Source organism: Mastomys coucha, unplaced genomic scaffold (genome assembly GCF_008632895.1).
Source record: "Mastomys coucha isolate ucsf_1 unplaced genomic scaffold, UCSF_Mcou_1 pScaffold23, whole genome shotgun sequence".
NCBI lineage: Eukaryota > Metazoa > Chordata > Mammalia > Rodentia > Muridae > Mastomys > Mastomys coucha.
In genome coordinates this window covers 57742080-57754855 of record NW_022196906.1, presented here as the reverse complement: position 1 = coordinate 57754855, position 12776 = coordinate 57742080, and the positions used below count along the sequence as shown (strand labels likewise).

The 12776-nt window shown below is 41.6% G+C and overlaps 1 protein-coding gene across 8 annotated transcripts in view; it reads left to right on the top strand.

Annotated features, from left to right (window-relative positions):
* Map2k5 (mitogen-activated protein kinase kinase 5) overlaps positions 1-12776 on the top strand; it is a 215282-nt gene that overhangs the window by 74371 nt on the left and 128135 nt on the right. For all 8 annotated transcript variants that reach the window (XM_031343241.1, XM_031343240.1, XM_031343239.1 and 5 more), the window contains 2 exons: positions 5914-5982; positions 6075-6156. In XM_031343241.1, coding sequence (XP_031199101.1) covers positions 5914-5982; positions 6075-6156 — 151 coding nt within the window. The remainder of the gene's footprint in view (positions 1-5913; positions 5983-6074; positions 6157-12776) is intronic.

The following is a 12776-nucleotide window of genomic DNA, read 5'->3' as shown; positions in this document are numbered from 1 at the left end:
TTTATTATTTAGTTTTCAATTATTTGGAAAATTTTCAAGTATTTTTCAGTTATTGACTTCTATTTAATTCCACTGTGGTCTAAGAACATACTATATGATTGGAATTATTTTAAATTAGTTTGGCTCAATTATGGTTTTTGTTGATGAAACTTTCCTGTGCACAAAAAAAATAATATATAATCCAAAGGATATGAAAAGTGTTGTGTAAATCTTTGTTAGATAAAATTGGCTTTTGGTTTTTGTGCTATGGGCAAGTCTGTATGGCACTTTCTTAATTTATGATTAATGGGGTCTAGTCCAGCCTACTGTGAGTGGGTCCATCTTTGGTCTGCTGGTCCTGGGTTCAATAAGAAAGTAGGCTGAGCAAACCATGGGGAGCAAGCGAGTAAGGAACAGGCCTGTCTATGGCTTCTGTATTGGCTCCTGCCTCGACTCCTGCCTCCAGTTTCCTTCTCTGCTTGAGTTACTGTCCTACTTTCCTCCAGAGATGTTGAGGTGTAAGCCAAAGAAGCCCTTTTTTCCCCGGTTTGCTTTTGGTCATGGTGTGTTGTGATAGCACAGTAACTAGAAGACTCTATTTAGTCAATGAACTGGGCAGTCTAAGATTGCTCTTTATTACTAGTCATTAGATGTAGCACTGTTCTGGCTACTGCCTAGAACCTGGAGACCTATTGATGGTTTGGTGTGTGGTGTGTGTGTGTGTGTGTGTGTGTGTGTGTGTGTGTGTGTGTGTATGTGTTGGTTTGTTGGCTTGTGGATTTTACGAGTATCACCATGTATCCCTGATTAGTGTATAACTTTCTGTGTAGACTGAACTGGCTCCAAATTCATGGGGATCTGCCTGCCCCTACTTCACTAATGCTGGCATTAAAGGCATGTACCATGATGCCCAGTGATCTGGGTTATTTTGTTTGCCTGGCTTTGGTTCATTTCCTTTCTTGTCACTACTGTAATCCAAATGGCTGCTTCTGCCTGTTGTAAGACTGTTGGCCACCTTCTGAAGGGTTCTCTCAGTAAAGGGAAATTGCAATTTATTGATGATTTATGTTGCTGAGTATTTTACATATATTGTCTTTATTTGAGACTTCTGCTAATATTCCTGCTTTTCATTTAGCAGATGCAGAACCTGAGACAGCACAGTTAGACATCTTACCCAAGGTTCTACACCTAGAAAGCCAGAGGCCAGGATGTAAACTTGCCTTTGCTGAACTGTATATACCCCTAGATTTGCTTCCCCAAAGCATAGTCCCCTCTTAAAAGTATTAAAAGGCCCATGTTACTTCTGTACTGGTTACTTCTGCTCTGGTTACTTCTGTACTAGTTACTTCTGCTCTGGCTACTTCTGCATTGGTTACTCCTGCTCTGGTTACTTCTGTACTAGTTACTTCTGCTCTGGCTACTTCTACTCTGGTTACTTCTGTACTAGTTACTTCTCTGGTTACTTCTGCACTGGTTACTTCTGTACTGGTTACTTCTACACTGGTTACTTCTGCTCTGGTTACTTCTATACTAATTACTTCTGCACTGGTTACTTCTGCACTGGTTACTTCTGCACTGGTTACTAGTCTCACAGCTGAGAAGATGCCCTACAGGAGCAGATAAAGGGAGGAGAGTTCTCTTTGCTCCACAGTTAACTGCCCAGCCATCATGGCAGCAAGAGTGAGAGAGAGATGGAAACTGCTATTCCTCTTCCTTTTCTTACTTGTATTTGGTTCAGGGCCCCAGCCCTGGAGTGATGATGCCTACTTGTAGGGTGGGTCCTGCCAACTCAGTTAACCCAGTCTGACCCCCTCAGAGATACACCAAAGGCTTGTGTCCTATGTGCTTCTGGACCTGTGAGATTAGCAATCACCATCACATCATGTCACATGGCCCAGACAAACCAAACACACTCCACAGTGTATTAGCAGTCTACTGCTGTTTTTATAGCAAGTTCTTACATTTCCTGGTCTCTGTGCATTTTGTTCTGTTTTACCTGAACTTGTCACCTCCTCTGAACCTGAGTTGTTGTTGTTTTTTTTTTTTTTCCAACAAGTTAATTCATGTGCGCCTCTCTAATTAGAATGCCTTCATCCGTGTCTTCAGCTATTAGAATTCTTAAGAGCCTTCAAGGGCCTGCTCTTTGATTCTGGATAAGCCCTGTCACATGTGTTGTATGTATCAGTCACCTTTTGGAATTTTCTGCATGTGATTCCTAAAGATGGTCATATGCCATCTTGCACATAGCTGTTAGTATCATGTCCATTTCCTCTAATGTATCGAAATCTCTTTAAAATGGAGAACAGAACTGACCACTTTCTTGCCTTTCCTACAGGGCCCAACGTTAAATGCAATGTCTTGACACATAATTTACTGATTGAATACAGTTTTGTTGTTAATTCATTCATTTATCTTTTGAAGTAACATTCTGAAAATAGGTTTAGCAACATACAAAATCCCCCCTAATGGCCTTGGTATGGACCATTACTTGCCCCCAGAATATTTCTTTGCTTCCTTTGTTATATTAAAGGGTGAAATGGAAGGTTAAGACTTAGACGTGCATTTGATCTTTTCCTGACCCTCTCTTGACTTTTATGTGACTTGAAGCATATCACTCGAACCTCTCAGTGACCCCAGTTGCCTGGTGTCACAGAGGGACTGTGCAGAGCCAAATCACAGTCCTTGCCTGAGCAGATCCACCTGCAGGGCTCTGCTGCCAGCATAGAGCCATGGGGGATTTCATTCCGAAAGGCAGTGGTCAGTTGGTTCACACTTAGGCTGCCTGTGGACCAGTCCAATGAGAGCCCTACTCATAGCTTTCCAATTTTATACATTCCTAACTGAGTCCTCCTTTTCACAGACAAACTGAACACTGCAGCTCTTCCTTTCTCTGATTTGAGATGCAATAAGAGAACTTTACAGGTTTTTATTTTTAAAAAGAAGATAATTTTGGGAAAAATAGAAATGTCTCTCTATACTATGCAATCTAGAAATTTTTCTGCTTCACACAGTGCATTTAGAAAATTATGCTAACCACACGTTAGAAATAACTGTCTGGTAATCACCTGCACACCTGCTGGCTTGGATTTGACCAGCTTTTGTTTGTTTGGTACAGGTAGCAAGACCATTGCAAATAAGTAGAGCAGAAAACAACCACAAATACTCTTAGCCATCTAGAAGCAGAACCTCTCTACCATTAATGCTTCCTGTAAAATCTTTCCAATAGTAATGCTCAGGGAATTTTCTGCACTCCCCAGGATTATTTTCTGATTGGGAAAAGAGTCCATCTAACGGGATTTCTTAGCTGTATATGTAGCATGCGTTGACTATCATTCCCGGAGTGCTTTGGATTTCTGCAGCTTTTAAAGCAGCATTTAAATGGACCATTTGATTAATCATTTGTATCCTGGCTGTAATCCTCCCAAATTTCCTTTCTGAGTTGTACATACTGTAAAAGACAATTATGTCGCCACAGATTAAATAAGTGAATTAAAACAGAATGGTGGCTTAATTTGACCTGTGATTTTGTTCTCCTTGCCTTTAGTAGAGCGCATGCCGCTCCAGCAAATAAATGAAGTCATCCATGACAGCTCGTGATGAATTGCCGTATTTATACTGTATATTTTAATAGTCTCACACTAATTTAAATTGAGCACAGAGTAAATTATAATTCAGTCACTTGACTGCTTGTATTTAACTTGACAGCGCATCCTTGCGCGTCCTGTCCTGGAGATGTAGTGGAGGGAGAGTGGTGGGAAGGCAGGCAGGGACCTCCATCCTGGCTGAACCCCTCCTCCCAGAGCTGCTTCCAGCTCCTTCTCTTCCTTCCCTCTGAAGCACTTGGCTCCGCCTGAGGAGAGAAGATTCAGGCAGTCCACATTATGCTGAAACTTCAAAGGGAAAAATCCACATTCACTGTAGTTTTCTCCCTAACCTTCAGAGGAAGAATTGGTCTGGTTTATTTTTAGCAGTTTTTAAGCTCACTGACAGGAATGCCCGGGGGAAGGGAGTTTACCTTTCACGAAATGCCAAGCTCCCAGAAAACAGAGCTTGTGTACATGTGCTGTGACAGCGTGGAGTGGCCTTCCTCTTGGAAATTTGCAGAAATGACCTGATTGGCTTTTCTGGGGTTATGGACTCCCAATGCTCTGGACTATAGCAAGTCTCAAGAGAGATCCAAACCAATCAGAGACCAGTGGATGAGCTTCATAAATTCATCAGTCCCAATCAAGTTTTGGTCAGTGTGGCACTTTGGTTTGTTTTGGTGTTTGCATCTTTGGTTTTTGTTTAGTGGCATACATCCCATGATCTGCTTCCCTTGTGTCTGGTGACAGCACATCTGGAGTAGTGCTTGTAAGGAACACTGTAATTAGGTGCATCTCAGTGACTGGGTGCTGCTGTGAGGCCTCGTCCTGGGTGCTGAGGAGTAATGTGTACTCAGACCTTGCCTTGCCCTTGCCACTTAGAGCACTCAGCTCTCTGGCAGCTTTTAGGAGATGCCGGGGGCATTAAAGCCAGTTTTGGTAAAGATGATATAAGGGTCAAGTCAGAGAGGAATTCTGATGAAGGGTTCTGAGGTAGGTGTCTAGAGGTGGTAAAGCATTCAAGCTGGGTCTAAAAGGTCAAACCAGCTTTCATAATCAGTGACTGTGGAGTAGAAAGAGGAATCATTTGCAAGGTGGTAAGGGTGGGCAAGAAGGAAGCTCTGTAAGAAGAAGAGGAGGGCTTAGCTGGTACTCCGGAGTTGCAGCTTACTCTACATCATGGGAACTCAAGCAAGGTTCTTGTTCAAGGGAAAGATAAGGTCTCAGGAGACTGCCATAAATTCCAAAGTGTTGGCTAGCCATGTGTAACCCGCCCCTACTTCTTACTTAACCAATGCCAACATTAGAAATAGGAATATTAGAATAGTCATTTTCTTTCCTTGTGGTTTACATAACTCCTCTTTTTTGCCTCATCCAGTATAATGATACATAGTCTTCATTTGAGATCCGAAGTGTAACTCAGCGCTATCAGGTGTGAAGTGACTGTGCAGCAGTCCTGAAGGTTAGGCTTTACCCAGAAGTGTTTACAGTCAAACTGCCACAGTTCTTAAGTGTTCTTCTCCACCTATTTTATGTTCTGACTGTCTTTTACAAAAAAATTTTTAAAGTTTTTTAAAGCCTTGTTTCACTGGGGTTCTTAGTGGTTGAGCTGGGGCTGTGACTCTGGCAGCGTACTTGACCAGCATTGTGAGAAGGTTTCAGTCCACGGAGCCACACCTGCCTGAGGGAAGGGAAAAGCCTATGAACTAAGCTAGAGTACGTCCTAGGCAAGAACACGAAGTTCATACACTTGGACATTTCTATGTTATAAGATCCACTTTGGTGGCAGATACTTAAGGAAAACCACAACACGTCAGGAGGTCCTGGTAAAGCGTGGGAGTCAGGTGGCATGAGGACCTTTCCGGCTCTCAAGTCTGTCAGCATTTATAAAGAAACATTACCCACATGGGAGGAAATAAGGTGACAGGGTTTTTAAACTCCCATTTCTTTTATTTCTGAAAATCCCATTTTAAAATGTTCTTTTATTTACCATCCATCCCCTCTGCTTATCTCCGAGTGCCTGCTCACAGGGCTCTGCTCTTTTAATGATCTTCTTCTGAAAATAGCCGGTGTGGCTCAAATAGGGCACATAAATTGAGTGTTATAACTTAACTGACTTTTAAAGCCATTAATGCTGACCTCTGAGACCTGGCTCCTTCCAGGGTTCCATCAATCACCTCTGTACCGCCTCCTCCAGCATAGAGGCTTAGCTACAGCGACAGCTTGCTTTGGTGCTGGGGGTTATGGGGATGCTGCATAAAGAAACCACCATATTTCTTTATCTTATATTTCATATGCTATATAACTTAAAGGTAGACAAATATGTTGATGCTGCTCTGTGTCTGTTCAGGTTATTCTGTTAGATATTACACTGGAGCTTCAGAAGCAGATCATGTCTGAGTTGGAAATTCTTTATAAGGTAATTTTTTTTCTTGGTTACTTTTATCTATGCACATGCACATGGTGTTAGCGTCTAGGTGTTAAACTACTTTTGTCTTATTTTTGTTTCAGTGTGACTCATCGTATATCATAGGATTTTACGGGGCATTTTTTGTAGAAAACAGGATTTCAATTTGTACAGAATTCATGGATGGTGAGTTGTTCCCTTTAAATTACATTAAAAATGATTTTTTGAATCGATTGACTTAAATATAGTTTTGATACAGATGTCAAGTAGGCTTTAGAATGGCTGACGTGTGTTAATGATTGCCTTCTTTATACTGGCCATTCCTTCCTGTTAAGGTTCCTGATGTTAAATATTTGTAGCTTGGCTATAATTTCAAGAATGCAAGTTAATTTCCTTTTATTAAGAATTTAAATAGGACAGACGACACTCGGGTCCAGCCGGAGCGAGGTCCTTGCTGCCTCTGTGCAGTCTGCCTTTGCTGGAAACAGATGTTCTGTCTTTTAATGTTTCAGTCACCAAAACAGATTTTCTTCTAAAGAAATCTATTAACCCAATGTCCTGTGTCTTTCAGAAAGAAATAGGTTCTTAATTGCTAGACAAGAAATTGTTTTTCAACACAGCTGTTTAGCCAAGATGCGTTTGGCTCTGTTTGGACGTCAGGCCTGTCCTCCCCTGCTTTTCATTCATGGCTATCAGCCTTGATCTGAACATTGTGACAGGATACAGTGTCCTGGAAATCCTGTCACTAAAATGGCATTATTATTCTTGGCTATCTATTTTAAATCTGGACAAATTTTCACCTTTTACAAGGTCAGTTTTCAGTGTCTAACCTCCATTAAAATGCAGCATATGTGCCTTTCTACTTTCTTAGGTACATGCACACACAACACAGATATACCATATATACCATACATGTGCATATATACATAACATGAATACATACATACCACACAGGTGTACCACACACACTAGAAATATACCACCATACATATATACACACGCCACATATACATACACAGATGCGTATACCTTTTTACTTCTTTAGGTATACATGCCACGCACTTACACATACACATACACCACACATATACTCCCCACACACATCCCACATACACATACTACACAAATACATCATCCTTATACACCACACACATACACACCCACACATAGGCACACCTTTTGACTTCTTTAGGTAAATACATATATACCACACACATACAAGCATACATACCACACATACACACATGCATACCACACACACACCATAAACACACACAAACACATACCCTTGATAACCGCATAAATTGTATAGTGGACACTGATAGGAGGAAGCCTGGGTGTGTAATCCCAGCATGGCTGGGAACGTTCATCATTAGAGATCTGTATAATTTTTCAGTTACATTAAAATACTTTTTATTAAGATAGAATTAAGATACTATAAAACTCGCCCTTTTGAAGCATACAACTTACCATTGTTGTCTAATTTCAAAACATTTCTAAAGAGAAATCCCTAGCCACACTAAGTGACTTATCTCATCCCCCTCCCTCTACCCACTGGCAATCATTGGTCTCCTTTCTGGACATCAGTGGAGTCCTGTAATCAACAGCCTTTGTGCCTGGTGGCTCATGCTTGGTACAGTTTCCAAGTTCACCTGTAACTGCAGCAGTAGCATCCACCACCCCTTTACATCACTAGTAGTAGTTTATTGAGTGGCTGTATAACATTTGCTTGTTTTTCTTCAGTTGATGATCACTTGGGAAATTTCCATTTCTTCCTTCTACATCCAAAAGATATTTATTTTTATCATGTCTGTGTATATTAATGTATACACACGCAGGTGTGTACATGTGCTACTGCCTGCTTGTGAAGGTCAAAGGACAGCTTGTAGGAGCTGATTCTCTTCCACCATGTGGTCCTAGGGATCAAATTCACATGATTAGGCTCAATGGAAGTAAGGTTGTCAGATCCTGTGACAACTCAATTAGTGAAGAAGTGTCAAGCTATTTTAGTCTGTCTGTGTTCAAATCATTTGCAGTTACTGTAAGTACTAAAGAAATACTGCAACTCAACAATAAAAACACCAGTCACTCATTTGAAAAAACAGACAATAGATTTGGTTATGAATTTCTCAAAGGAAGATGCACAATGGTCAGCAGCCACATGAAAAGATACTTAACAACAGTAGTTGTCAAGGAAACCTAAATCAAAACCATGTACATATTCATACCTGAGACCACATACACACAAAACAAAATCAACCATATAATAAGTGTAGACAAAGAAACAGAGAAGTTAGAATCCTCAGACAGTGTTGGTGTGAATCTGAAATAGTGTAAAATAAATTAGAACAGCTTGACACTTCTTCCCAAACAGTTTCCACAGGACCTAGTGCATCTACTGCTAGAGAAGCCCAAGACAGCTGGTTAGCACAATCACACCGTAGCCTGCCGCAGTGTTTACAGCAGCTCACCAGTGACCAAGATGGCTCAGCGAATAGAGACACTTGCCCTTTCTAGCATCTTTCTTCTGCCTTCTTACGTTATTGGTCCTGTGCCTTTCAGTTACAGTACATTTGACCTCAGAAGTTCCTGTTTTGTTCCCTGTAATTTCTAACTATTAATAGCCTATATTTGGGGGGAAGGGCTAGCTTCATACCTTCCTTTAGGTCTTTAAACTTGGCTATGTAACTTTTTAGTTACATAGATATGGTGATTTGGGGGTTAGCACAATCTTTCGTTCATATACAACAAAGCACACAACATCAGCAGAGTACATAGGAATCTGCATTGCCCTCCAGCTTCCATCCCTTCTCCTGTGTAGTCCAATTTACTGACAACTTCCTCTCTAATTAGGATATTTTTATTTTATACTATGATCTATTTGCAATATTTACTGAGCACTTTCTTTCAGATACTGCTCTAAACCTAGGAACACCACAGTAGCTGAGACTTAGCCCTTGTCCTCACAGAATACATATTCTAGAATAACCCTTGGCCTCCTAGGGCATGTATTCTAGAGTACCCTTGTCCTCATGGGGTACATGGTCTAGAGTAACCCTTACCCTCATGGGATACATGTTCTCGAGTAATGCTTTTCCTCAAATTGTATGTATTCTAGAATAACCCTTGTCTTCTCAGGGTATATTTTGTAAGCATTCCTTGTCTTCATGGGGGTATATTCTAGAGACACAGAGTACATTCTCAGGGAGGGATAAACCAGTGAGAACATAAAGCAGGACAGGTTGGCTAATAGAGCAGGCCCTGGGCATGGCATCAGAGATGGAGTGGCAGTCAAGGAGGAGCACTGGGATGATCATAGAGACAAAGAAAGTAACATGTATTAGTGCTCCCAGGTGAGCACAAGACCACCATGGTGGCCAGAGTGAAGTCGAAAGGACTGGAGGGCTCTCCAGGAGGCTGAATGATCAGGGCATAGAACTAAGCAAAAACATACACCTCAGAGGCTCTAGCAAGGCGCTGAAGTTTGAGACTAAATTTATTAGGAAGGCATTGCAAGGTCTTTTAGGAAAAAGAATGTGATCTAGCCTTATACTGTCAAAGCAAAATCTACTCAGAAACATCCAGATGGAAGATCTCAGAATACTAGCATGTTTGGATTATCACTACAGGAATAAATTATTTCCCCTAAAGAGCCACGTTGCAAAAGAAAGAAAGGGTTTTTATATTTTCAACTACCAGAAAGTTAAAGGGGTCTAGTATTAAAGTTTTCTGCTTATGTTGTTAACATTAATAGCAACCATGATCATTTGAGGCAAATGTGAAGATTATCATGATGGTATTGTTGCTGCTTGCCCCTCACTACATATTTATATTTATCATATGTGCAAAGACAGTCCTTACCATTGAGATCTTGTCACACAGTAACACAGGCCTTTAGGTCTGCTTAAGTGAAGATGGCCAGCCTAATGTGTCCGTAGAAACATGTGGCTCTTCAGTGCCAGGCATCAGTCTCTGATGATCGACGAGCAGTCTTCCTCTGGCTTACCATGTGCGTGGTGGCGTGCGGTGACTCAGTGCAAAGACTGGTCATGGTGGAGGGGATAGGTGACCAGGGAGAACAAAGAAGTGCCACTAGGGAGCTGAAAGGTTAGAAGCTGGAGCACAGATGAGTGAATTCCCAAGTGCCCAAAGTAAGGCCAGGAGCTGGCGCTTGGTGGGGAGCCTCTGCCTCACCTGTCTGAGGTCCCAGGTTCATTCCCAGTCCAGGCAAAAAACAGTCTTGAACAACAAATCTCAGGCAACATTGAACATTGCATTTCAGAAGTGAGACCCACATAGAGTTCACATTGGACTGCACTGCTGTTTGATACTGAGAGAGAGGGAAATTTGTCTGGGAGTGCTCTGAGGCTCCGGTCTACTCTGAACCCTGCCATCAGCTGACTCCTGACTATGGTTGTCACATTTACATTTACGGGACTGTTTCAAATAAGGTCAAGTAAGGCTGGTGGATTCACCACTAATGATTACGGTATGCTAAGTCAAAGAGTTGCTTGTTATGGAGAGGTGTGAGGAATAGAGACAGCACCAAATCCAAGTGAGAACTAACCTAACCTCTCTGCATTGTGGCCCGCTGAGCATGCGTGCTCATTAACCTAACCTCTCTGCATTGTAGCCCGCTGAGCATGCGTGCTCACTAACCTAACCTCTCTGCATTGTGGCCTGCTGAGCATGCGTGCTCACTGGAATCAACAAGCTCTCCTGACTGAGTGATCATTTTTTTTACCTCAAATGTGTCTCTGTGAGCATGGGAAGGATGAGGTGCATCTGATGGCACAGAGCCAGCTACATAAAGATCTGGGCATGTGGGCAGCTGAGGACTCAGGATTACAAGCACCAGTGAATTACTTCCTTATTTTGTCAATAGTGGTTGTCGGGCCACCTTTGGCCTTCCGTGTAGCTTGATAAAACCACTGTCCATAGAAATAAGTTCCCTCCTTGGACTTGTTGCTGGTACCTGTGGGTGGACTTGTTCTCCAAGTGTTGAGGTCATTGGCTTTCTAAGGAATTGTTCTTGTAAGCTACTATGTCAGTTTTCCTGATACCACGTGTCAAGCTTTTTCATCTTGAACTTGCTCATCTATGCAATTACTGATTCACCTGGAAAATCAGTGGGAACACAACTTTTCTTCAGCCACATTTTCACTTTTATTGCATTTATAATAAAAATGTTTGCTAAATAAGGATGTTTCTGCTCATTGCATAAGTATTTTGTTTTGTTTTTCCAAAATCTTCCTTCCCAGTAACACCAAGATTCCAGCACAAATTAATTATACCCTGGCTATTCTCAGCCTGTACTCAGGGTCTGGAGCTGCAAACAGAAGTTACCAAAAGAGTAATCATTTCTCTATACCTGCTTTCATCAGGATACATTGGAAGCCATAGCTCTGTAACACGTGTGCCATTTTAACAAAACAGTAGCTTTAGGGAACGTGGTATACCATAATAGTCTAGTTGCACAGAGCACATTCTTACCTGCATTTCAGAACAGTGACATGTTTCTTCTTCAAACCTTATTAGGCATTTTTTAAACCATCAGTAGTCATATCATAAATACGAATTTTAGCCTAAATAGAAAGACAAAAGTTACTTCCAAATATCCTGGGTGCCTTCTTCATAATAGTGCAGAGTAGTGAAAAACCATCCCCAGTTTGACTCTTGAGGGGAAAATGTGTTAACTTAGTTCTCATATTGTTAGTGAGTAAAGTGCTTGTTCCCTTCAAGTATATATTTTTGAGATTCTTACAACACTTAACAAATGCTGACCAGTTACACGAAGTCCTAAGTTTATACTTTGCAGTGAGCGGGCCTCTCAAAGCAGCTGCCTTGAGAGCACACAGTGATGGCTGCGGTTGGTTTAAGGTCCTTTCCTGGACGCTGCTTCAGAGCATCTTAGGCAGCACGATTACTGTGCTGTCTAGCACTAATGTTTGTTTTGATACATCTGAGACTTACTTTTTTGGGCTAGATTTATAGGATAGAAATGATAGGGAAACTGGGTAAGAACTAAACCCAAATCCTCTGCCATTTTTAGCCTAAGAATGACCAGCTAGGCATGGTGGCATACACCTTTAATCACAGCGCCAGAAGGCAGGCGCTGGTGGATCTCTGTGCGAGGCCAGCCTGGTCTACAGAGTGAGATCCAGACCCACATGAGCTACAACAGGGAAACTCTGTCTCAGAATAAAAAGCATACAAACAAAGAGAATATCGAGAATGGCTGAACACCACAGAGCAGGTCTCCTGATTCTGAGAGACTCTGCTGTGTGTCAGTGCTTATCTTACTTAGATGCGAGAAGAAAACAAGGTCAAAGGCTGACCTTTGACCTTTACAGATGGGTAAACATGTCATGCATACGTAACAATAAATAAATAAAATGTAATTAAAACAAGTCAGAACTTGAAGAGATTATGTCTTCTTGTTTTGTTTTTACCTCATGGGTTTTCTCAGTTTGCAAGGAGCCAGAAGTTGCTTAGTGGCCTTTTCAGGCTACCTAAAAATAACTTCTCTCTAGCAAACACCGCGTTGCAGTTCCTGTCTTTGTGTGTGGTTTAAAATTCATGCCCACCCACATTTATTTGATAAGTGTAAAAATTCTAAAACAGGGCCCATGTTTCCCTGTGGGAAAAGTGGTACAGAGAGCACCAAGTGTGGCCACCGGGTTCACTTTGTGGTTTGTTTGCGTTTACCTCCTCATGCGTTTACCTCCTCATGGGCTGCAGGTATCTGGTCTACCCTCATCTAGTTCCCTTCTTTAATGGCTGCGGATTTTTTTTTTTTTTTTTTT